The 27252-nt window shown below is 46.0% G+C and overlaps 1 protein-coding gene across 5 annotated transcripts in view; it reads right to left on the bottom strand.

Moving 5' to 3' along the window:
• Positions 1-27252, bottom strand: part of PARG (poly(ADP-ribose) glycohydrolase) — a 115213-nt gene that overhangs the window by 76980 nt on the left and 10981 nt on the right. For 2 of the 5 annotated variants that reach the window (XM_040437954.1, XM_040437953.1), the window contains exon 3: positions 1804-2427. The exons of the other annotated variants lie outside the window; for them this stretch is intronic. In XM_040437954.1, the coding sequence (XP_040293888.1) occupies positions 1804-2387 (584 nt within the window). In that variant the 5' untranslated portion in view covers positions 2388-2427. The remainder of the gene's footprint in view (positions 1-1803; positions 2428-27252) is intronic. 5 annotated transcript variants of the gene reach the window in all.

The raw sequence follows: 27252 nt of genomic DNA on the forward strand, positions 1-27252 counted from the left end.
ACAAGTTGTGTTTTTAATGGCACCATTTAATTTACCATGTCTAGTAATAGACAACATTTCTTTGTGGGGTAAAATTGAAATAAAAAACGCAATTCCACTAAGGTTTTGGTATTATGACCTTTACTATGTGCTAAAAAAAAACACATGATGTTCTTATTCTGTGGGTCTATACGATTATGGCCAAACCAAATTTGTATAGCTTACTTAAAGGGAGTCTGTCACCTACATATGGCCATATACAGTGCTTACATGGCTCTGTAGCACACCTATACAGGATTGTAAAGGTACCTTTGTTCTTTTCTTTAGACTTGCACAAGCAGGAAAAACGAAGTTTAATTCATATGCAAATGAGCACTCACAAGTGCCCAGGGGCGGCGTTCAGTGTGTAGATGCCCAGGCTGCTCTGCCTTCTTTTCACTTTACTCCTCCCCAGTCTCTGCCTTTGCCCTATTGATGAGGCAAGAGACTTGGAGGGCGGGCAAAGGAAGAGGCTGGGGAGGAGTAAAGTGAAAAGAAGGCAGAGCAGCCTGGGCACCTACACACTGAATGCCGCCCCTGGGCACTTGCGAGTGCTCATTTGCATATGAATTAATTTGTTTTTCCTGCTTGTGCAAGTCTAAAGAAAAGAACAAAGGTACCGTTACAATCCTGTATAGGTGTGCTACAGAGCCATGTAAGCACTGTATATGGCCATATGGAGGTGACAGACTCCCTTTAACAAAAAAATCTAAATTTTCTTTGCATCACGATATTCTAACAGCCATAATTTTTTTTTTATATTTCAGTCTACAGAGCTGTATGAGGGCTTGTTTTTTGTTGGCCGTACTGTCGTTTTTATTGGTATCATTTTTGGGGCAAGTACGACTTTTGATCGCATTAAAAATGGCAAGTATCACTTTTGCTTGCACTTAAAATGGCGAATCATGTGTAATTTTTTCCCCCACTATAGCGTCACTGTGCAGGAAAAATAGTTTTAGATTTTAATAGTTCAAACATTTACCGGTCATTTTTTTTAATATAGTTTATTTTAATATGTAAAATTGGGAAAGGGGTGTGATTTGAATATTATAATTTTAGATTTTTTTTACTTTTTACTCAATAACTTTTAACCCCCTTCGGGTGCTATAACCTGCGATCTTCTGATCACTTGTCCTGTAGACCATAATAGAAAACTATTGTTGTCTATGAGATTTTCAATCGCATGCCTGTGAAGCTGTGCCTCGTGCACAGCTTTACAGGCAGCTTACCAGGACATGCCTGGGAACCTTCAGCAGGCCACAGGCTGTCATGGTAACCAATCAAAGCCCTGCAATTTCAATACAGGGGGTTTGATCGGAAGGCAGAGGGAGCTCCTTTCCTCTGCCTAATCTCATAGATGTTGCGATCGCTGTTGGGCACGGCATCTTAGGTGTCATTGCCAATCCTGATCATTGCGCCCAGGAGCCTGCTGTATAATACCCGCCATGTCTGACCACTAGATGCCTCAGTGATCACTACCCTGCATGTTGCTGCTCCACTCAGTCATGTCTCAGAGACTGCAGAAGATTGAGTAGTGATGTACTTGGAATTCTTCGACAGTCCCATGGACTTTGAATGAGTGAGGCAGCAGTCAAGCATGCACACTGTCTTTGCAAACTGCTCCTCAGTGTGGGGTGCAGTGATTAGTATCAGTAGGGGTGAGATATTCTCTATCTACAGGATAACAAAACGTGAAATGTGAAAATAAGCCTAAAATATATGACAACACAACACATGTACACACATTCAGACAAATTCTCAAGAAGCAAGAACAATGGACTTTACCTTACATCTTCACCCTTGTTTACACCGGTAACATGAGTCGCCAGCATTGCTAATCTCTGGCTTGCATTTTTTTTCAATTTTTGTTCATGGGACATTGAAGGAACATTGCCCGCTGCACCTATCTGTTCTGAAGAGTATTTATTGCTCTCTCTACGACTCCCTTGTTCTTTTTCTCCCAACACATAGCTAGAAGTCATATCCTTCTTTGACTCTATTCCAACTACAAGATCATCATCAACTTCCATCTGGGACTCAGATTCACTCTCTCTTTCTCCTGGACTTGAGACCTGCTCATCTACACACAATTTTTGGTCTTTCAAGAAGTTCTCTGGTTCTTCACCTGGACTTGTACAGATGGGAGGTGTTAGGCTTTTAGTCGGGCAATCTGTCGGGGATGCATTTGCTGTTGTGAAGTTATTTTCTTCAAGACAGATCAAGTCATTGTCATTTGATGCAGACTTTTGTATATTGTCATCTTGTGGATTGTTTAGGTTGTGATCTTTAGCCTGAGTTCCTGAAGAGTCAACCACCTCCAAATGACTCCTGCTTTCTTCACATACATTGGTCTTTCTGTCGGAGCTCATCTCGCTGGCTATATGGCTGTGACTGTGTTTAGTATTACTCCTGCATAACAATAAAAATTTAGATAAGCCCATCAGAGCAGAGCACCAAGTGGGGTTTTTCAACTAGTATAATTAAAGGTGGCCATACACATCAGACAGACGTAGGTTGATATTTCAGCAGAAATAAGTGAACAACCATTTCGCAGGCATGGCCTTACACATTTCAGTCCATATCGGCTGCTCTACTTGAACTGGATATACATGTTTAATAAAACTGGGTGATGGACAAACTATTTTCCTTGGTATGTTCTTTCAGTTTTTTGTCCATGAATTATCCTTTCAAATGCAAGATCTTTCGTCCCACTACCGGAGAAAAGGTCAAAAATGTCTGACTTCTTTTCAGATGATGGTGGTCTGCCATCAGGTGTCTAAAATGATCTTTTTTGTTGAAATCTTCTATTTTGACCAACTTTAGTCTAATGGGTTGCTTTGGTATAATGTAACTCTACAAATACCAGCTCATGGTATGACTGCAAGATATTCTAACAGTAAGGGTGGGTTCACATAACGTTTTATGCCTCTGTTTGACGTACACTTTTTTTTTTTACACTATGGAATACTAGGGGGAACGGATGCCACTGTGTGGTATCAGTCTGAGGCCTCCGTTTAACGTTTACGTTAGACAGGAAAAACCTGATGTGAACCCAGCCTAAGAATGATGACAGAAATACAGCTACTGAAAGCTGTGACACAGGCTCCAGTGGCAGAACGTTTCCTTCCCCTCCATGTGTATCAGTGACAAGCATGAATGGGCTGGCTGAGTTAATTTGGCAATTCAACCCCTTCTCTGCCCAAGTCCTAGCAACTGGAGCCAAGAGTCTGGAAGTACACAATTTTGTCTTACGATAGGTACGGATGTGAAGGTGGTTTGGAGGTCCAGAGTATTGTGGCTGTAGTGCTAGGTGGTAGTGTATTAAAGGGATTCCGTCAGCCAGATTTTCGATACAGAGCTGTTCATATCATCATATTAGTCTCCTTTATCTAAATAAAAATATACTAGTTTTACCCCCACCTGTCCTTTCATTTTTGAGGGGGAAAAAAATAAAAATATCGCTTTTATTTATATGCCAATTACCTTCATAAGGTGCCCAAGGGTCTGTCCCTCTGTCCGTTGGAGCCCAGAGCCGCCCTGCCGTTAATTATTCACTCCTCTCCTTTTTTTTTTCGCAGTGCGCTGTAATCTGAGCGCATGCGCCAATGTTATACACGTCCGGGCCCGCGCGGTGTCCTGGCAGCAGCCTCATCCAGGGGAATTGTGCATGCGCCAGCTTTCTGCGCAGAAAGCTGGCACATTCGCAATTTACCTGGATGAGGCTGCTGCCAGGACACAGCGCGGGCCCAGACGGGAGGACGTTTTTTTTGCCTTCCTCAGGATCAACTTGCAGGATAACAGGCTGAACTGGATGGACAAATGTCTTTATTCAGCCTTATAAACTATGTTACTATCAACAGCAGGGCATACATTATAACCTTGATAAAGGTCAATTTTTAAGCATTGCACAATTCCATAACATGTAACAGGCAGTAGGTCTGGACCCATTAGATCAACTAACCGGCTTGACTTTGGGCCACTCCTAAGGGCATTATCCTGGCAATCCCCTGGTTTTCATCCTTTGACACTTATACAGGTATCTGGCCTTCACTGCACGGAACAATCAGGCCGCTAACTCTTGGAATAGTCCCAATGTAGTTGCGAATTGGCACACGGAGGCCACAGACACCAAAGGCCCGCACCAAAGGCAATACTTGTAGTTGGCAAACAGGCAGAAGACAGGGCAGGCAGAGTTCAAGCAATTCTGTGAAACTAATCTGAGGTCAGGGCAGATAGCAAAGGGTCAGTATGGTAGACAGGCTAAGGTCAAGGCAAGCAGCAGAGTATCAGAGTCGGTTAACAGGCAGAAGTTCAGTACCCAGGCAATCAGAATAGTACACCTTCACTGGTAAGCTAAGAACCTAAGCTCAGGCAAGGAGTGAGAAGGAAAGCCCAGCAGTTATAGCAGAAGCGAATTAATAATTAGAAGTAGCCATTCAACCGAACACATAGCAAGGCGAGGAGTAGTGTGGTGGTGATGGCAAAAATGGGAGTAGTAGTAATTCAATAAATAATGCTCTTAATGGAAGTAGAGGGGCAGCAACAGACATGGGCCACCCATGTAACATGAAAAATATAACAAACCTTATAATGTAGTATCTAAGAAAAGGAGCGATTATTATATAGTATCACTACTTTGCAGATAAGTCCAGTAGGTGGTCCACAATGTGGGTATAAGGTCCACCTACAGGACTTGTATCTGCAATTTTTTATATGCAACGCTTAACATTTTTGGTTGCAGCTTATATCCCAATAGAACAAAAGCATTGAAATTCAACACACCCAATCCCTCTCTCTCTCAATATAATCTGTCAGGGGAGAATTGGGGTCTCCCCAAAGACATTTACAGCGGTCCATGCACCTGGAGTAAAAAACTGAGCGGAGTAGTTTTTCGCCAACATTTATGCCATTTCCAGACATAAATGATGTTTCAGCCCCCCGCCACTCCCAAAACATCTACGGGACAAAATATTACTTTTTAAAAAGTCGTTAAAAAGGGTCTTGAGACTTTTTTTTAGCCAAAAACTGGCATAGGGATGTTAGTAAAGGGCCCCCAATGATCAAAAGCATTTAGTTAATATGACAGTTTGCGAGATTTGTTGTTGTTCCTCCTCTATTGGACATTCATTGTGTACACTGACAGACTAAAAACAGCAGCCATGTTCCCAGTGCAGCTCTGGCACACAGGTCAGGAGACCTGCGTATAAACATGAACTACGCATAGTAAACTATCAGGCATCAGTACAGATAGTTTAATGATGAATATTACTAGCTGCAGGCATAAACTGGTCAACCCCTTTAAGAAATCTAGTGAGGGGGCAGGTGGGCACAGATGGAAGTGATTACCACTGTATAAGTACTGTGATTCCAGATCTGCTGATACTTCTAGTGCACCACAGTACAGTACACTTCCCTGGCAACTGCTACAGTGATATTACCACATTGGTGTGATCACCACTTGCAGCAGTTCCAGGATACCTTAAAGGGGTTATCCAATTTCAAGAAAACCCCCCCACATGTACCGGGCCCCTCACCGGTTATATACTTGCCACGCTCCCGGCGCCACTCCTGGTCCCTGCACCGCCGCTGCTGCTTCTCCTCCCTGTACACGGATGAAAACACCCGGTGTCAGGGGGAGGAGTGGGTTCAAGCAGCTAATGGCAGGCGGGGACAGAGAACGAGCCTCTATAGCATCGTGGGTGAGGCTAGAGAGGCTCCCCCCTGACACTGGATGTTTACATCCGTGTGCAGGGAGAAGCAGCAGCGGTGATGCGGGGATCAGGAGCGGGGTAAGTATATTACAGGTGAAGGGCCTGGCACATGTGGGGGGAGGGGGGGGGTTCTTGAAATTGGATAACCTCTTTAAAGGGAACCTGTCACCGGGATTTTGTGCACAGAGCTGAGGACATAGGTTGCTAGATGGCCGCTAGCATATCGGCAATACCCAGTCCCCATAGCTCTGTGTGCTTTTATTGTGTAAAAAAAACCTGATTTGATACATATGCAAATTAACCTGAGATGAGTCCTGTACGAGACTCATCTCAGGTTAATTTGCATATGTATAAAATCATTTATTTTTTTACACAATAAAAGCACACAGAGCTACGGGGACTGGGTATTGCTTTCACCAGACGTTGAGCTGCTTTTTTTTTATCATGGTGTTTGACTTTTTTTTCAGCCCCCACACTAGCTTTTCTGTGTGCATCTAGTGGCCGCTGACCACTGATGAATGACTGATCAGTTTATCACTGATCGACATCTGTGCTCCAATTTGGGCAAAATAGTTTTTTTTTTTTTATCATCTGTGCTCATTTTATTTTATTTTTTGCATCCTTGCATTAACTTATTTGTGTGTCCCACAGCCTCCGAGTGCTGATCAGTGTTGTACATCACAGATCGTATCTTCAAAATTTTGTCCCTTTTTTTTTTTTTTAATATTACATTTTAAAGTCTCTCTCTGGTAGTTTTAGTACAGATTTTTATTACTGGAATACATTTTTATACTACAGTTTTTGCACGTACCCAAAACAAATTTGTAAAAGCACTACATACACACCCATGTGAATAAAAAATATACACTGTACACGTGTTGAATCAAACACATACATACCCCTTTAAAAATAAAAAAAAGCCCCAGTCAGCCTAAAGACTTGATTCCGCTGAGGAGTAGTAATATTGACATTGGCAGTATTTCAACACTAAGCTGCGCTGGAAATTCTGCAAAAAAATGAAATTTTGAAATGTCACCTCCATTTTGCTTTAATTTCTATGGGGCTAACTTAGAGGGCTAAGTTTGTAAACTCAGTTTTGAATAATTTGAGGGTGTAGTTTCTAAAATGGAGTCATTTATGGGTGATTCCTATTATGTAAGCCCCTCAAAGTGATTCAGAAATGAATGTCATTAAAGGGATTGTGCAACAATGGAGGGGATTTTGGCAACTTCCCTCCCCCCATTCTGCCGGACCTGCAAAGGAAAGAAGACTTAGGCCTCTTTCACACTTGCGTTGTCCGGAACCGGCGTGTACTCCACTTGCCGGAATTACACCCCGGATCCGGAAAAACGCAAGTGTACTGAAAGCATTTGAAGACGGATCCGTCTTCAAAATGCGTTCAGTGTTACTATGGCAGCCAGGACGCTATTAAAGTCCTGGTTGCCATAGTAGGAGCGGGGGAGCGGTATACTTACAGTCCGTGCGGCTCCCGGGGCGCTCCAGAATGACGTCAGAGCGCCCCATGCGCATGGATGACGTGCCATGCGATCACGTGATCCATGCGCTTGGGGCGCCCTGACGTCACTCTGGAGCGCACCGGGAGCCGCACGGACGGTAAGTATGCTGCTCCCCCGCTCCCCGCTACACTTTACCATGGCTGCCAGGACTTTAGCGTCCTTGCCGCCATGGTAACCATTCAGAAAAAGCTAAACGTCGGATCCGGCAATGCGCCGAAACGACGTTTAGCTTAAGGCCGGATCCGGATCAATGCCTTTCAATGGGCATTAATTCCGGATCCGGCCTTGCGGCAAGTCTTCAGGATTTTTGGCCGGAGCAAAAAGCGCAGCATGCTGCGGTATTTTCTCCGGCCAAAAAACTTTCCGTTCCGGAACTGAAGACATCCTGATGCATCCTGAACGGATTTCACTCCATTCAGAATGCATTAGGATAAAACTGATCAGGATTCTTCCGGCATAGAGCCCCGACGACGGAACTCTAGGCCGGAAGAAAAGAACGCAGGTGTGAAAGAGCCCTTACCTGCTTCCCGGCGCCGGCTCCCCAATGTCAGCATCTGGGTTGACATCACCGCGGTAGTGTGTGGCTACCCTTGCGTCATACGACCATTTGGCATAACACAAGGGAAGCCTGACACAGTCGCAGCTTGTGACCGATTGTGGCAATGTCAATGCGGATGTTGACATCAAAAGGAGCCCAACAGAGGAGCCTAGACCTGCAGGAGAAGGAGGGATTGACCAAAAAACTCTAATTCTTGCACAACCTCTTTAAAAGTTGGCTTTAAAAAAAAATATATATATATATAAGTGCCATTTACAAAATGATGCCAACATAAAGAAGACGTATGGTGAACGTTAATTAGTAACTATTTTGTGATGTATCATTGTCTTAAAAGCAGAGAAATTAAAATTCAGAAAATGGGTAATTTTTCCAAATTTTCTGTAAGTTTTGGATTTTTCAAAAAAATCTTGCATGTGAAGAAGTGCCCACCTGCCGTAAGATTGACCAGTCTGACCCAGAAAATTTCCTACTGTTCAAATTAGTCGAGTGAGAGCAGAAGCTCTGCTTTGTAGCAGTGGGCACCCGTTATTACTCCACGTTGAATAGCCTGCACTGTCGCTGCTCCAAAGCTGAAACAGAGCTTCTGCCCTTGCTCAGTGCAGGCAGGAAGTAGTCAGGGCCAAGCTAAATGCCCGGCCATGCCAAACTTGCAGCAGGTGGCCACTTTTTCACCTGCAGGGATAGTCCGCCACAGATGAAGAAGTGCTGCTGATATGACAAATTGATTAGTCAGAATTGATTCTTTCATCTCTAAAATAAAAAAGGACATATTGAGCCAAATTTACCACTAACATAAAGCACAATGTGTCATGAAAAAGCAATCTCAGATAAGTAAAAAAGCATTCTAAAGTTATTACCACCTCAGATTTTCAAAACTAGTGTGTCAGGAAGGTGAAAACTGGCTGTGTTGGGAAGGGGTTAATCAAAAGTGTCTAGCCATTCACCAAATTTATCAGCCAGTGTTAGCCACAAATTTGGTGTTATAATATATGCAAATAAGCCTCTAAGAGGGCGTTGCTGTCACACCTAGAGGCTCTGCTCTCTCTGCAACTGCACTTTGATTTTAGGAGAAGTCAAGGCGAGGTGCGATGACGTTTTCACCGTCTGGTCCTGCGTCTCAAGCGATGTGCAGTCCGGTCCTCCTGCCTCTGCTTGCTTACAAACTGAAGCGGCGAGGTGTCAGTATATGGCATGTGACCACTGCAGCCAATTACTACCCTGCAGGCCACTGTGCACACCACAGAAAGAGGCAAGGTTTACACCCTATGGGTGTAAATTATCTTGGACAAGCCCTTCAAGTTAAGCAAGAAACACTCACCATAATGATCAGCCCAGCTGTTCTAATGTTATGTCAGATCACCGCCCAATGCAGACGAGGAACACAGGGCACGTCTTAAACCCCAGCCCCCATCCCCATGCAATAACTCACTTTCAATTTCATTTATGGGAAATTTGTGCTAAACATTTCAGAATGAACTTTAGCACCTCTTTGCCGCACCCAGGAGAAAGGTCATGTCTAAAAAGCAATAGCTTTCTAGTCATCTCAATGAATGCTCAGCATTTAGCTTCTATCATTTCCTGTGTGACACCACCTGATGTAGGTTTGGGGACCATCACGCCTTCTTGTACACCTCAGGCTACTTTCACACTTGCGCTTGATCGGATCCGTTCTGAACGAATCCGATCATATTAATGCAGACGGAGGCTCCGTTCAGTACGGATCCGTCTGCATTAATAACTTAGAAAAATTTCTAAGTGCGAAAGTAGCCTGAGCGGATCCGTTCAGACTTTCAATGTAAAGTCAATGGGGGACGGATCCGCTTGAAGATTGAGCCATATGGTGTCATCTTCAAGCGGATCCGTTCCCATTGACTTACATTGTAAGTCTGGACGGATCCGCACGCCTCCGCACGGCCAGGCGGACACCCGAACGCTGCAAGCAGCGTTCAGCTGTCCGCCTGGCCGTGCGGAGGCGAGCAGAGCGGAGGCTGAACGCCGCCAGACTGATGCAGTCTGAGCGGATCCGCATCCATTCAGACTGCATCAGGGCTGGACGGAAGCGTTCTGCTCCGCTCGTGAGCCCCTTCAAACGGAGCTCACGAGCGGACAGCAGAACGCTAGTGTGAAAGTAGCCTCACCTAAGCTCTGTGCAAATCAAAATCTCAGTTAGAAGACGTGAGAACCCAAGACAGAGGCTGACCACCATTGTCCCCTTACTGTACAGACTGCCAGTTAACCCCTCAGGACCAGGCGATTTTCAGTTTTTCATTTTTGTTTTTTACTCTCTGCCTTTTCAAAGCCATAACTTTTTTAGTTTTTTTTTCCCATTCACACATTCCATTCCGTATTAGGGCTTGTTTTTTGTGCGACCTGTTGCACTTTCTAATGGCACCATTTACGGTTGCATCCAATGTAGTGGGAACCAGGAAAAAAAATATATTCCAAAACGGGGTGGAGTTTTAAAAACGAAACAATTCTGCCACAGTTTTGTTTTCACAGCGTTTCCTATGTGGTAAAACTGACCTATTACGTTCATTCTCTGGGTCAGTACGATACCAAATATGTATAGTTTTTCTTACATTTTAAAGGGTTTCTACCACCACATTTTGACCTAATTAGCTGTCAGACACTAGCGATCTGCTAGTGTCTGCTCTACCTAACCATGCTATTGTAATTCCTTTCTGTGCAGCGGTTACCCTAAAAAATGCAGTTTTATTGCTTTGCAAATGAGCCTCTAGGTGCTATGGGGGCGTCTTTTCAGCACCTAGAGGCTCCGTCTACTCACCATGTCTGCCGCCCAGAGCGTCCCTCCAGCCCGCCCATCTCCTCTTGATTGACAGCCTCCATTGCGGCCGAATTCTTGCACCTGCACCATGTGAGTCTGTATTCGGCGCAGGCGCAGTGACTGTCAGACAGCTCCCTGCGCATCTCCACTGCTTGAGGCCGGGCGTCGTCTGTTCCTGGGAGCACTCTGACGTCATCGGCACAGGTGCAGTGGAGATGCCTGCGCAGGGAGCGGTCCGACAGTCACTGCGCCTGCGCCGAATACAGACGCACACGGCGCAGGCGCGAGAATTCAGCCGCGATGGAGGCTGTCAATCTAGAGGAGATGGGCGGGCTGGAGGGACGAGCTGGGCGGCAGACATGGTGAGTAGACGGAGCCTCTAGGTGCTGAAAAGACACCCCCATAGCACCTAGAGGCTCATTAGCATAGCAATAAAACTACGTTTTTTAGGGTAACCGCTGCACAGAAAGGTATTACAATAGCATGGTTAGGTACAGCAGACACTAGCAGATCGCTAGTGTCTGACAGCTAATTAGGTCAAAATGTGGTGGTAGAAACCCTTTAAAACTGAAAACAAAAAAAGAATACATTTTCTGATCCCGTAACTCTTTTTTATATATGTATGTGTACAGAGCTATGTGAGGGCTATTTTTTTGTGGGCGATCTGTAATTTTCATTGGTACTATAGTATGGGGTGTGTATGACTTTTTCTAAAAATTTTATTTTATTTTTGTCGGAGGTGAATTGACCATTTTGTCTCCATCTGATCTGCAAAAAAAAAAATGCAGATCGGATGCGGACCAAAACTACAGTCGTGTGCATGAGGCCTTAGGCTACTTTCACACTCGCGTTTGGTGCGGATCCATCATGGATCTGGACCGATAATACGACCGCATGCATCTGTTCAGAACGGATCCATTTCTATTATCTTTAACATTGCCAAAACTGATCCATCTTGAACACCGCTGAAAGGCAATGGGGGGGGGGGGGAATCCGTTTTCTATTGTGTCAAATTGGGTCAGTGAAAACGGATCCGTCCCCATTGACTTACATGGTGGATCCGTTTGCCTTCGCATAGTCAGGCAGACACCAAAACGCTGCAAGCAGCGTTTTGATATCCGCCTGCAGAGCGGAATGGAGGTGGAACAGAGGTAAACTGATGCATTCTGAGCGGATCCTTATCCATTCAGAATGCATTAGGGCAAAACTGATCAGTTTTGGACCCGCTTGTGAGAGCCCTGAACGGATCTCACAAACAAACCAAAACGCCAGTGGGAAAGTAGCCTTAGTCTCACGTGACAGTCCTGCTAAAATTATAGAAGAGCAAACGCAACTTAACAGTAGTCACATCATTCCACTTCCACTATAGTGTGTTCCCTCAAGTTACACTAATAATTGGTTCCGGGGCGACCATGGTAAGTTTAAACCATTGTAACTTGAGTCCATACCTCTATGGAAAATCAGTAATTGGTTCCAAAGTCCCAAAATGTCATCCAGATACAAGAAAAATTAAAGTTTAAGAACAATAAGCAGATAACCAAGCCAGATAAAGCAAATCATTACATAAAACCAACAGGAATAGATGCTGGAAGATGTAAATTACTGTCTATGGTGAGGAAAGGAGCTTCTTCAGAATCTTGCATAGTACACATCCCAGTACATATAGAGGGCAGTACTGAACATGTACTACCACAGAGGAGCTACTTAGACAACCTATAAAAGGTGTTTTACCAGTGAAATGGCTATGTCCACTGGTTGGATCTGGGTGTGAGACATTGTATGTTGATTCTAGTTTGAACTTATGATGACCCACGTTGAAAATATTGTCTGCTGAGGCCATTGTATCTTCAGGGGTGAAATTTATGGAAAAGGTAAAAAGTTTACGCTACAGTGATATTATATCCTGAAAGTAGGGCATTTAAGTAGAAGCATGCAATGGTGATTTCCTCATCTCAAACAATTTATTGAAACAAATGCCAACAACAGTGGTGGTTATACCCCCGCCAAAAAAATTCTATGTCATAAAAACCTGTCATGTGGCCTTGAGCATCAATTACAGCTTGACAATGTCTCATGCTGTTCACAAGTCGACTTCTTGTCTGCTGAGGCATGGCATTCCACTCTTCTTGAAGGGTGGCCCTAAGGTCATTGAAGTTCTGGGGAACAGAGTTACGAGCCTCCACACGGCGGCTCAGCTGATCCCATAGGTTTTCAATAGGACTCAGGTCTGGAGAAAGTGCAGGCCACTGCATTTGAGGTACCCCAGTCTGCAGCAGCCATTCCCTAATGAAGCAACCTCGATGAGCTGGCGTATTGTCATCCATGAAGATAAAATTAGTACTGTGTTGTTCATGCAGAGGCACAATGACTGGATTAATGATGTTATTCTAGTAGTATAGGTTCGTCACTGTACCATTCACAAAGTGTAGGGCAGTTCTGTATTGACTAGACACACCTGCCCACACTAACACCACCACCACCAAAGGCAAACAGTGGCTGATGCATAGCGCTCTCCTTGACGTCTCCAATATCGTTGGCGGCCATCATTTCTGCTCAGCGTGAATTGACTTTCATTAGTGAGCAGCACTGAGGGCCGCTGGTCCCTCATCCAGCGTAGATGCTCCCAGGCCCATGCAAGACGATGACGTCTGTGGTCAGGAACACTTGCAGGTTGTCTAGAACGCAGACCACGCTGATGTAAACAGTTTCGATTGGTCTGACGTGACACTTGGGTGCCTCTCACCTTCCTTAAATGTGCCTGGAGTTGTGTGGCATTCATCATCTGGTTCCGCAGGGCATTGTTCACAAAGAAGAGGTCCTCAGTGTGGCATGTGGCAAAAGGACCTCCACTTATATGCCTTTCTGTGACTCTTCCAGTCTTTCTGTATCTCTGTTGCAAACTGCTGATGACACTCTAAGCTCAGTGGCCACTTCCATCTGAGAACATCCTGTTTGAAGCCTTGCAATGATGAGGTACTGTTGATCAATTGTTAGGTGTCGTCTCTGTCTTATGATGTCAAAATGTGAACAGCATGATGAGGAGGACTGTTTAAATACCAATGCTAATTGAACCAGGAAATTTATTGGGCGATTCATGGATCAAACACCCGTTGTGAAGCTCCTTATTAAAGAACACAGTTGTGTAAAAAGTACTGAAACATTGAACAGTTCGACATGTGCAGTCAAAAGTTTAGAGGAGGTCACATTAAGTTCACCTGTAAAAGGTTAAAGGGCTTCTGTCAGCCCACTAAACAGTTTTTTTTTTTTTGTTTAATAATAATCCCTACACTGCGATCTCTGCATACATAAGTAAAATAATAATTTTCGTTCAGTAGAATTTGATAAAACGCTATTTTTATAATATGTAAATTACCTTGCTACCAGCAAGTAGGGCGGCTACTTGCTGGTAGCAGCCGCATCTTCCGATCCTAATGACGCCCCCTCCGCATTGTGATTGACAGGGCCAGGGAACGGAATCGTTCTCTGCTGGCCCTGTCTGTTTTCATTCAATATCTGGCGCCTGCGCCACGGCCGTACCCATCTTCAATCTGCGCAGGCGCACTGAGAGGCGGCCACTCACTCGGCCACTCCATCCTCAATGTGCCTGCGCCGATGACGTCACATCTACACCCGGCGCAGGTGCATTGAGGAGCGAGCGGCCGAGTGAGTGGCCGCCTCTCAGTGCGCCTGCGCAGATTGAAGATAGGTACGGCCGCGGCGCAGGATATTGAATGAAAACAGGCAGGGCCAGCAGAGAACGATTCCGTTCCCTGGCCCTGTCAATCACAATGCGGAGGGGGCGTCATTAGGATCGGAAGATGCGGCTGCTACCAGCAAGTAGCCGCCCTACTTGCTGGTAGCAAGGTAATTTACATATTATAAAAATAGCGTTTTATCAAATTCTACTGAACGAAAATTATTATTTTACTTATGTATGCAGAGATCGCAGTGTAGGGGTTATTATTAAAAAAAAAAAAAAAACGGTTTAGTGGGCTGACAGAAGCCCTTTAAGATGGATTTTAGGTTCATCCTGAAATTTAAGTAGTGTATATTTAGTAGTGTATATTTTAACCATTATTTACTGTAAAGGTTAGGTAAAATTTACAAAATCTACAGGGTGCGTTGTCTGCACAGTGGCAAAAAATAAACTCATTTCCCATTGCAAACTACATGAAGTAAAAGAAATGTGGGTGCTTAATGGCCCCTATAAGTCTACTAAAAACTATGGAGTGAAGTTTTATGTATATGACTAATGAAGCATAATAATGTATTTTGATGATGTACAGATGATATATAGATTCCTGGTCAAAAAACAAGACCAACTGCAATGTAATATGCACAATGTTGCATCATTTTGCAAGAATGACAAAGATTCTTTTAAATAAATTTAGGACCAATGGGTCTAAAACAGGGTTTCTCAACTCCGGTCCTCGGGACCCACCTACTGCTCAGGATTTGAGAATATCCCACAGAATGAATACCTGTGTTAAAGAGAACCTGTCACCAGGATTTTGTGCATAGAGCTGGGGACATGGGCTGCTAGATGGCCGCTAGCACATCTGCAATACCCAGTCCCCACAGCTCTCTGCGCTTTTATTGTGTTAAAAAACAGTTTTGATCCATATGCAAATGACCTGATATGAGTTCTGTATCCGGAGATGAGTCAAGCGGAAAGGAGCCCAGCACCGCCCCGCGTCCTCCGAATCTCCTCCTTGCTGGCTGACGTCACAGAGCTGGAGCGCCGAAATCTCACGATGCGCGAGCTAGCGCATGCGCAGTGTCGGCATCATGTTCATTCCCTGTACTGGCATCAGCACAGGGAACGAACTACGCATGCGCTAGCTCGCGCATCGTGAGATTTCGGTGCTCCAGCTGTGACGTCAGCCACCAAGGAGGAGATTTGGAGGACGCGGGGCGGTGCTGGGCTCCTTTCCGCTTGACTCATCTCCGGATACAGGACTCATATCAGGTCATTTGCATATGGATCAAAACTGTTTTTTAACACAATAAAAGCGCGGAGAGCTATGGGGACTGGGTATTGCAGATGTGCTAGCGGCCATCTAGCAGCCCATGTCCCCAGCTCTATGCACAAAATCCTGGTGACAGGTTCCCTTTAAGTCCTGATGCATGGACACTAAATTATATCACCTGCTCAATACTAAGGAAATCCTGAAAACATGACTGGTAGGTGGGTCCCAAGGACTGGAGTTGAGAAACCCTGGTCTAAAAGATCATTGCCGGGTAGTCAATTCACAAAAATTTGAAGAGCAGCCTCTGATCTTATAATTGGGAGCCAGGTTTGCATACGACTGCCACTTATTTCAATGAGAGTCCAGCTGAGAGCATATGGAGATCCAAACAATATCGTGGGCTCCTGTATTCTAGGTCCTGTTATATGGAACCAACCTAAACCATACTCTGGCATTAATTCAGGAGTGTTGAAAGGGACAGAGGTTAATTCCCGCTACACCATTTTATTAGGTGTATAATCTGCATTCTGTGCATGTGAAAGGGGTTTCCGCATCCTGTCCAAGTGCGTGGGAAAATTTCAATGCAGATTTATTGCAGGAAAATAAAAAAAACCTGCTGTAGAAATAAATGCCATGTCACTAGTTTTGGGGTGGGGGACACAGGCAAGGATTAGCTCCAGCGGTTCCACTGAACAACATTAGGGCTACTGCAAATCCAAGGGTCAGCCTCAAATTTTCTCATGGAAACATGCCCTGCAGAGTGTTCACAGACATAAAAATCACCAGTTGTCGTAGACACATCCCCCAGTACAATTACAGATGTGCTGACGACAATATTGGTATGCCCTGAATGAACATTCCAGCGATTGTTAGGACACATACAGTAATGGCGATTGCTCCACAGAAATGGAAACAAATAAGCCCTCATGAACTTACTACATCGTCAATCGATGTTCAATACTGGGAGAAAATGTGTCAGTGTAAGGGTCCATTCACACGTCCGTTGTTTCTTTCCTGATCTGTTCCGTTTTTTGCGGAACAGATCTGGACCCATTCATTTTCAATGGGTCCTGAAAAAAAAATGGACAGCTCAATGTCTGATTTTTTTTCAGGACCCATTGAAAATGAATGGGTCCAGATCTGGTCCAGATCTGTTCCGCAAAAAACGGAACAGATCAGGAAAGAAACAACGGACGTGTGAATGGACCCTAACACTACATGAGGAACAACATTTTCTGTCTGAAATATATGATTAGCCTTCAGAGAAAGTAAACATTTGTGATGCTTCAAGCAAACTCTGCCTAAGAGAAAAGTTAAATAGCTTTGGGACTGGCTGGAAAAACATACAGAACGAGCTATGCCGTGTCTCTAAATCCTGGAGTCACGGAAGCAAGGTAGCTTGTTCTGCCACGTTGTTGGTGTAGCTCCTATCCACTGCAATGGGAGCTACAGAAACAGCAGAGCACCGGCTCACTTGAGCCACCTACTTACTTACCACCTCAAAGTTGCATTGTTTGGCTACTCTGGAAATCACTCGGAAAATTATAAATCCGCTGACAAACAGATCAGTCCCCATCCACAGCACCTCCACTGTCCTGGACTGTGGAAATGAACGCCCAGCCCATAGACCAGACCGGAAACCTGTTAAAGGACATGACGTTGGCAGATGCAAGATCTTCCGAAGAGAGGAATCACATGACCAGGTCCCAGTGCGGCTGATACAAGTAAGTATATTGGAAACCACCTTCTGCATGCAAGATCTGATGATATAATTAATTAAGGTAGGTTGCTTGGTCACCTCTGGTTCTTGAAAACCTCTTTAAAAACAACTTCTATGGTACTAACTTTGATTTATCCATAAACTATTCAGTTTGCAACCTTAACAGCATGTTGTGTTTTTACAGTGGAGGTGATGAAGAACATCAGCTTTCAAAGACCATCGGTTAGAAGACCAATGTTTGGGCTAAAATCAAGAAGAGAAAGGGAATAGGTACACCATAGGAGGAGTATGCCAATGCAACAGAGATATACACATGGTCAACTGGATGCTTGTGTCGTCGTGCGAGAAGACATGCAATGATTAACATCAACAGATACATGTGCAGCCGCTGTCCTGGAATCTCCGTAAAAGGTGCCCATCTTTCTGGAAGGTGGAGTAAGAAACCCATCGGTAGTGACGAATAGACTTAGCACAGAGGACCACTAGGATAAGCCAGGTCAGCCATTGTGAAGGAGGTGAGGAGGGGGCAGTGCAGGGATGCTGACAGGCTACAGAGAGAGGGAGACACACAGAGCCTTTTTCTCTCAATTTAACTGTACATGGTTCCAGAGGATAGCATGGACTTCTGTGCATGCTATCAACCCCTTTCACCCATCAATCTGAAAAAACACAATTCACCAACTGGCTCTCTGTCACATATGGGAGTTTTTTTTTTTTTTTTTGAGAAAAGGAGTGAGAACATGAGTGATTTCTCATATAATCACCCCTCTGCGCCTAATCACAGCACCAAATAAGTTGCGCCAAACACACCACAAATATCAATAAAGTTTACTTTTTACCCTGTCCCTATCCCAGATGTAGTAATAGTGATAATTATCACTAGAGAGAAATATCTAATATTTCTGACAGATGGAAAAAAATTTCATCAGTCATAAAAAACAATTTTCACTCACTGACTGTCACCATAAATAACCGTATTTTTTATTTTATTTTTTAACAAAAATATGCAGCCACTTTTCAGACAGGTGCAATACAGGTTGCTTTTTTGTGCTCATACTATGGATGCCACACCCGGACCTCCTGTGGGTCATCAGAACCAGAGTTATTGCTCTCTAGCTCATTTTCTGATGAACTACAGGAAGTTCAGGGGATGGTTCCATAATACCGGAGTAATAAAACACATTATAGCCGTCTGAAATCGGCCTTAGTTATAGCATTATACGAGGGTTAGGGGTTTATCATTGTTAATTAGTATTACAGTTTATATAGGAAATGGAAAGATGATAATTACTTTTACCGGTAATAGGATTTTCCATATAGCCTCCACAACGGCACTAAGCAGGAGGGTACCCCGCCTCCCAGGGACAGGAAACAACGTGGAGAACAAAGATTTAAAAGCCTCCTCCCCTTTACCTTCTCCAGTAAATACCTAAGAACTCAGGATAATGCTGAAAAGAATTTTAATCTGGGAGAAAAACAATACAGCAATTGTCATCTTTATCCAGCGAGATGGTAGTTTTTGAGCCCCCCTGACCCTTATTCTGTCAGATTTTTAGTGGCCTCTAGGTAAGCCAGGACACATCTCCATATATCCAAGTGAACCTTCCTCTCAGCAGCAGATTTAGCCTGTGGGCAAAAGGTGGGTAAAGATATTTCTTGCTGACCGTGAAACTTTGAGAAAACTTTTGGTAAAAAAATAAAAAAATAAATTTAAAAAAAAAGTACTATTCTATCATCCAGAATATTAAGATAAGGAGGTCTACGGGACAATGCTTGTATTTCTCCTATTCTTCTAGCCGAGGTGATGGCTATTAGAAAGGCCGTTTTTAAGGACAACAGCCTGAGAGAGATTTCATCAAGCGGTTCAAAGGGAGGATCCAGAAGAACAGAGAGGACTAAGTTGAGATCCCAAGGAGGGACCGTAGACCTGAAAATAGGATGTAATCTATAAATCCCTTTAAAAAACCTTTTGATTAAATCAAACTCAGCCAACCTGACTTCCATAAAGGCACTGAGTGCTGCTATTTGGACTTTAAGGGTGCTCACTCTTAACCCTTTATCAAAACCTTTATGCAAAAAGTCTAAAATTGCCTTAATGTCAGATGGTAAGGTGGGATTCCAAGAGTCCCCAGCAAACTGGAGGAAAGTCTTCCATGTCCTCAGATAGATCTTAGACGTGACTGGTTTTCTGCTGGATAAAAGGGTGTTTATGACGGCACTAGATAACCCTTTTGCTTTCAGGATGGAAAGTTCATATTCCAGGCAGTAAGTTTCAAATGGTTGGTAGTTGGGTGCCGAGCCGGACGCTGTAAGAGAAGGTCCGGGATCTGAATAAGGATCCAGTATTCCCCTTTGGAGAGACTTAGGAGTAGCGGAAACCACGATCTCTTTGGCCAATATGGGACTATTAGGATTACATGAGAGCCTTCTTCTGCTATGTTCGTCAGGACCCATGGGATCAGTTAGATTGGAGGGAAAGCGTATAGAAGCCCCGCAGGCCATGGATCCGAGAATGCATCCATTCTTGTCGGACTGTCCATGAACGAGAGGGAATAAAATTGATCTGTCTGCTTGTTTTTTTGGGAAGCAAAGAGATCTAGGCTTGGATGACCCCATCTCCTGCAAATTTTTTGAAATATCGACCATTGAGACTCCACTCTTCTGGACTTAATTTCTTTCTGCTCAAAAAGTCAGCTAGAGTATTTTCTTCTCCTTTTAGATGGACTGAGGAGATTAATTTTATGTGAGTCTCGGCAGAGAAGATTTGGGACGCAATCTGCCAGAGAATTTTGCTCTTTGTGCCCCCTTGCTTGTTTAGGTACACTACCGTGGTCCTGTTGTCTGACAGAACTTTAACATTTTGTGAGTGGATGGTTGGGTAAAGGGCTTTTAGTGCCAGAAATACTGCTAGCAGCTCCTTTGAATTTGAGGATATAGAGGAGATCTGGATCCCAGACTCCCTGTACCAGCCGATTCCCGCAGTGGGCTCCCCAACCGGAACCGCTTGCATCAGTTGTGATGACGACTTAATTTGGTGTCTGCCATGGTACTCCCTGGTTCAGATTCTGTAGGTTCAACCACCAACCTAGAGAGTTCTTTGCCCGGGAGGGAAGAGTCACTGTCCTGTCCAGTAAAAGCGCAAATGAATTCCCAGAAAAACTTTTCCCCTGCTGTGAGACAGATCCGATTTGTCCAGATTCAGCTTCCAGCCCAGTGACTGGAGGGTGCTCAGTACTGACTTTGTAAGTGACTTTGTAGCAGAATCTCTGATGATGCCGAGATGAGAAAATTATTATTTTTTTGATGGAAGATGCTTGAGATTTCTGCCACTAACTTGGTAAAGATCCTCGGTGCTGATGTGAGGCCAAAGGGTAGGACCTGGAATTGCAGATGGACAAGTTGGTTTCTCAAGAAGATTGTGAACTGGAGATACTTCTGGCGATTGTGGTAAATGGGCACATGATAGTATGCATCTGCCAAATCGAGGGTTACCATGTAGAAATCCTGGGTCAGCAAGTTGATGGTTGATTTCAAGGTCTCCATCTTGAACTTTTTGTACTGGATGAATCTGTTGAAATGTTTTAGATTGATAATAGCCCGGAAGGAGGCGTTCGGTTTTTTTCACCAGGAATATCGGGGAGTAGAATCCTTTCCCTGTCTGATCCTTTGGCACTGGGATAACCGCTTCCCAGCACGGGGGGGGGGGGTTGGGAGAGAGAGAACTCCAGCCTGTTTCCTTGACGAATGATATCCAGGATCTAAGGAGACACTGATCTTTTCCCAGGCTTTTTAATCTCCCCCCCCCCCCCCCCCCCTTTTTAATCTCCCCAGGATTTATCCTGGTTAAAGAGGAACCCCTGCCAAGAGCCCGAGTTGTATTTTCTCTTCTGATCCGACCTGACCCTTTACTGAGCCGGAAAGGAACGTCGCTGCCTAAAGAACTTGGTGTTAGAATGGAACCCCTTTTTTCTATCAGATGCCTTTCCAAAAGGTCATCCAATATAGCCCCAAATAGTCTGTCTCCCTCACAAGGGATACCACAAAGTCTGTTCTTAGAAGTGATATCCCCCGACCAGGATCTTAACCAAACAGACCTCCTTTCGGTATTGGAAAGAGCTGCAGATCTAGCGGACAACTTGACTAGGTCCGCGGAAGCGTCAGCTAAAAAGTTTAAAGCTTGTTTCAATACTGGCAGGAAAACAATATATCTTCTCTAGGGGTGCCTGAAACCAAATGTTCTTCCAACTGGGACAACCATAAGGATAGAGTCTTAGCTGTGTATGTGGCTGCAATACTAGGTCTCAACATAGAAGTATTTGTCTCCCAAGATCTCTTAAGAGCGGACTCACACTTTTTGTCCATTGTATCTCTTAATAATCCCACGTCCTCAAATGGCAGGGATGCCTTTTTGGATATCCTGGCTATAGGCGCATCTACTCTGGGGGTTTTGTCCCAGTGGGCTGAGTCGGCTTCATTAAAGGGATACTTCCTTTTAAATAATTTAGAGGTTCCTGATCTTTTTTCTGGGTCTCTCCATTCTTCTGAGATTAGTTTTTTTAATGTTACCGTGGACTGAGAATACTCTTTTTTCTATCCCCTAGCCCCTTAAACATTTGATCTTGAATTGTTTTGTGCTTCCTTTGACTTTTTGATGTTCATGGTAGCCATAACTGCTTGCAGGAGCGATTCCGTTTCTTCTATGGAACATAGGGGCCTAGCTGCTTCATCTTCAGAAGAGGTGGAATCAGAATCTGAAAATTTTTTGTCTTCATCAAAATCCATATCCATATGAGATCTGGATTTGATCTGGATGTAGATGCTTTTTGTGATATGGTAGCCATTTTGGCCTCAATAGCTGAGCTGACCTCCTCCTTAATAAGGGTTTTTAGGCTATCCACCAAAGAAGAAGAGGCCTCTTCTGACATAATCTTATCTGTGCACTTTTGACAGAGTGGTCTTTTACTGTGACCTGCTAACTGCCTTTTACATATCGCGCACTTCTTCTTTAGTGCAGATTCACCACTTTTCGCGGCATCTCTGCCCTGAAAAGTACAAAGACAACCCCTCACTAAGAAGTAAAATTAGAGTGGGGAGCCTCCACCAGTGAAAAAGGCAACATTCCATGTGCATATTCGCAGAAAGCATTTTTCACAAGAGAAGACTTACCGGGCTGAGGGCCTTAGAGGTATCGGAAGGTTTATCTGCTGGAAGCGACATGCTTGTAGCTCGATCCGGGATGCGAATGGCACTGCACGCTGTCCGGATCCCCATGCCAGCATTTTCAATCAGCGACTTCTTGGTCACGTGGTACGCGGCCGCACATGTTCCGTCCATGTGACCCGCTCTCGCGAGACTCCGGCCCTCAAGGAGAATTGTGTCGCCGGCATGTCGTCCGTCCGCTTCTGCTCCGATATGAGCCTTTTTTTCCCGGGGCTGACCGCAGCGCAACTTATGCAAAAAGCTAGCAGAGAGAACAGTATCTCGTCCCGAATCCCACTGCTCTGCTTCAGCCCTCCTGAATATTCAGGGACAACTTACCCAAGGCTGAGCGATATGTCTAAGCAGGAGGGAACCCTGCTAGTTCTCCACTTCGTCCCGAGGGACAGGAAACAACTGGAGAAGGCAAAGGGTAGGAGGCTTTAAAAACCTTCGTTACCCACGTTGTTTCCTGTCCCCGGGAGGCAGGGTACCCTCCTGCTTAATGCCGTTGGGGAGGCGTACGGAAAAAATAGATTTTTGTACTTACTGTAAAATCCTTTTCTTGTTGGATGCATTGGGGGACACAGCACCATGGGTATATGCCCAGCTGACACTAGAAAAGAAAAAAGTGTTGGCTCCACCCAGTCCCTGCTCAGACACTAAACCAGCCAGTTGGTCTGAAAGCAGTAGGAGCATTAAAAAAAACAGACGAACAGTGAAGCTAACATGTCCTAAACCAGAAAGAGGACCATTATCAAAGGGTCCGGGGAAATCCGGAAAACCTGAAAGAAGAAGAAAAAACAAACAAAAAAAAACACAACAACAACGATGGGATCTGTGTCCCCCAATGCAGAAGGATTTTACGCTAAGTACATTTAATGGCATTGGGGGACACAGCACCATGGGACGTCCCAAAGCAGTCCCCGAGGGTGGGGAAAAACAGCCATGCGAAGAACCTAGCGCACATCCGCTTGCAACCCAAGCTGGCATCAGCAGAGGCCAAGGAATGAATATGGTAAAATCTGGAGAAGGTGTGAACTGAGGCCCAGGTGGCGGCCTTGCAGACCTGGGAAGCAGAGGCTAAATGCTGTACCGCCCATGATGCCCGGACTACCCTAGTGGAGTGAGCGGTCAACCGGAAGGGGGGGGGGGGCTCACGACCCTTCGCCACATAGGCTTCCTTGACAGCCGACCTAATCCAACGGGAGATGGTAGTTTTGGAGGCTTGAGAGTCAGATCAACGGAAGGACTCCGAAGTGCCCGAACCACATCCAGACGGTGGAGAGACGATCTCTGGGATGAGAGGGGTTGGGACAGAAAGAAGGTAGAACAGTCTCCTCATTAATGTGGAAGGAAGAAACCACCTTGGGAAGAAAGGAGGGAACTGGGCGCAAGACAACCTTGTCCTGCTGAAAAAAACAAAAAACAGGGACCGACACGAGAGCGCCTCCAGCTCGGAGACTCTGCGAATGGAAGTAATCACAACTAAAAACGCATCTTTAAAGGAGACATAAGAAAGGGAGACCTTCTTCAAGGGCTCGAAGGGAGAGGACTGAAGGGCATCTAGGACCAAAAATTCAAATCCCAGGGTTCCAATGGAGAAAGGAAGGGAGGGATGTGATGCGCCACCCCCTGAAGGAAAGTCTTAGCCTGGGAACGAGAAGCCAAGGACCTTTGGAAAAGGACAGACAAGGCCGAGACCTGACCTTTGAGGGAGGCCAGGGGGAGACCCTTCTCAAGGCCGGCCTGAAAAAAGGCAAGAATCCTAGGGATGGAAAAAAGGAGAGAGAGTGTGAACCTCAGCAGATTCACACCAGGCAAAGTAAGCCTTCTAGGTACGATGGTAAATCCTGGCCGACTGGGGTTTACGTGCAGGAAGCATAGTCTGGATGACTCGGAGAGACCGCAGAACCTTAGGACCACGGCTTCAACAGCCACGCCGTTAAATGAAGTCGAGGTAAACTCGGGTGGAATAGCGGACCTTGCGAAAGGAGGTCGGGACGCATAGGTAACCGCCATGGGGAGTCGGCGAGTAGGAAGACGAGACCTGCGTACCATGCCCTACGGGGCCAGTCCGGAGCCACCAATATCGACGGGACCCGATCCATTTTGAGACGTTTGAGTACCTGAGGAAGAAGCAGGAGGGGAGGGAAGAGATATAGGAGACTGAATTGAGACCATGAGAGAACCAAAGCGTCTACCGCCAGATCCCGAGACCTGGCGACGTAAAGCGGAAGTTTGTGGTTCAGCCGGGAGGTGAAAAGATCCACGTCTGGGATTCCCCAGCGCTGACAGAGTTGTTGAAACACCTCTGGATGGAGAGATCAATCACCCGGGTGGAGACGTTGGCGACTGAGGAAGTCGGCCGCCCAGTTGTCGACAGGATGACTGCGGAGGAGGTGAGTCCAACAGGACAGAGGTAGGTAAATGGCCCCTATTGATCTGTAGGGAGCTCTCCTGCATCGACCAGTGACCCTGGGCCGAGAGAGACCCGAAGACTGCCCCCCAACCTGTCAGGCTGGTATCTGTGGAGATCACCTGCCAACGGAGGGGAAGGAAGGATCTCCCGAGGGAGACGGTTAGCGGGTTCCGCCACCAGCGCAAGTCCTGGCGGACCTGAGATGACAGATGGATCGGGCGATCGAGGGCTGATGGGGACTTGTTTCACCAGGCAAGAATTGAGAGCTGAAGGGTTCGGGTGTGGAATTGGGTATAAGGAATTGCCTAGAAAGCGGGAACCATCCGGCCCAGAACACGCATGCACGCCCTGATGGGCAGAGGAGACGGCTCGCGAAGGCGAGACACCCCTGACTGGAGAGCCACTACCTTGTTCTGATGGAGAACACTCTGCCAAGGCGAGTGTCGAGGACCATGCCTAGGAATTCCATCCACTGACTTGGAACAAGTGAGGACTTGGTGTGATTCACCAGCCAGCCAAACTGGGACAGCACGGACAGGGTGACTGTCCTCCCGGGACGGAGCCTTCACCAGAAAATCGTCCAGGTAGGGTATTATGGCAACTCCCCTGGCACGGATAAGTGCGACCAGAGGAGCCAACACCTTGGTAAAGACCCTCAGGGCAGACGCCAGGCCAAAGGGCAACGCCACAAACTGAAAATGCAGAGAACCTACCACGAAGCGAAGGTACCTCTGATGAGACTTAGCTATGGAGACATGCAGATAGGCGTCTCGGATGTCGATGGACGACAGAAACTCGCCCACCTCGAGGGAAGCAATCACCGACCTGTGGGACTCTATACGAAAGTGGCAGACTTTGAAAAAATAATTGAGCGCCTTCAGATACAAAATGGGTCAAAGAGCACCGTCCTTCTCGAACCGTGAAGAGGTTCGAGTAAAACCCCTGAAAATGTTCTGATGTCGGAACAGGAGCAATCAGTCCATGTGCGTGAAAAGAATGAATGGCCTGAAAAAAGCAGCCGCCTGGGCGGCGACGACTGGAAGAACCGACCTGTGGGAAGGGCAGAGAATTCTATTTCGTACCCGGAGGAAAACTACCTCCAGAACCCAGGCGTCATCCACGGTTGCACTCCATTGATCCTGAAAAAAGAGCAAACGACCCCCCACCCGAGGGGGCAACTCCAGCGGGGAAAACCAATCATGCAGATAACTGCTTTGCAGACTGGGGTTTGGAAGGCTTAGGGCGGGCGTGCCAGGACTAGGGCTTGGCCTTGAAGGAAGGACGAGCAGTCTTTTTGTCCTGACGGGAGGAGGAGTCCCAAAAGGAGCAAAAACGCTGAGACAGAGATGAACGCGTAGGACGGCAGCAGCGGGAACGGTTCGTGGCTCCAGAAATAAGCTCCTCCAAACGTTTCCTGAAAAGCCTACCACCCAGGAATGGGAGAGATATGAGAAATCAAACCGTGCGGCGGATGGCCACCAAGTTAGCAGCCACTCTGCCACAGCGGCGTGCCGATTCCAGGGAAATATAACAAAAGGTACCTAGAGGCCTAGAGAAGATGAGAGGCAAAGAGATGGAGCTCCCCCTGAGCAGAATCCGGGGGTAAGGACCGAACAAGCTGTTTGGCCCAGACCATATAGGCCTTAGCCACCCAAGACGCGGCAAAGGCAGGATAGCGGAACCTGCTGCAACGAATACAGACTTGGACAAGGAGTCTATCTTCTTGTTTAATGGATCAGACAAGGATGCCGCGTCAGCCAAAGGAAGGGTGGTGGCCTTAGCAAGTCAGGCCACTTGTGGATCTACCTGAGGAGGGACGGGCCATATAGTAATGGAATCCTTGGAAAAGGGAAAGAGGACGTACGAATCCTTAGTGGGCTGAAGACGCCTATCCGGGTGATGCCACACCTTGGCCAGGTGTGCATCCAGATCCCCATGGTCAGGGAAAACCAAAGCGGGGCGCCTGGAACGGAGGAATGATACGGATTCCTGAGCCTAGGAGAAGGGGGTCTTACTGCACGTGGAGAGCATCCCTAACTGCCCTGATGGCCGCAGACAGGGCAGTGCTCTGCTCTGATCTGGAATCAGAGTCAGATGAGTCCCCCGAAGCGGCGGAAGATGCGGCAGGGGAGGATTCGTCACCAGCCTCAGACCTGTCCTGGGAATGACCTGAGGGTGCCGAGGAGGAGGGGGAAAGCGTTGTGACAACCCGAGGTCTTTTGCGGGACCTGGTGTCAGAACGTGAGCATGCCCCGTCCGCGGAGGAGCCCCTGGGAGGGGCAGAGGCGGCTGAAAATTGGACAGGCAAGCGGTCCAGCGACTTAACTATGGATTGGGAGAGTCGGGCCAGGTTC

Source organism: Bufo bufo, chromosome 6 (genome assembly GCF_905171765.1).
Source record: "Bufo bufo chromosome 6, aBufBuf1.1, whole genome shotgun sequence".
Lineage (NCBI taxonomy): Eukaryota > Metazoa > Chordata > Amphibia > Anura > Bufonidae > Bufo > Bufo bufo.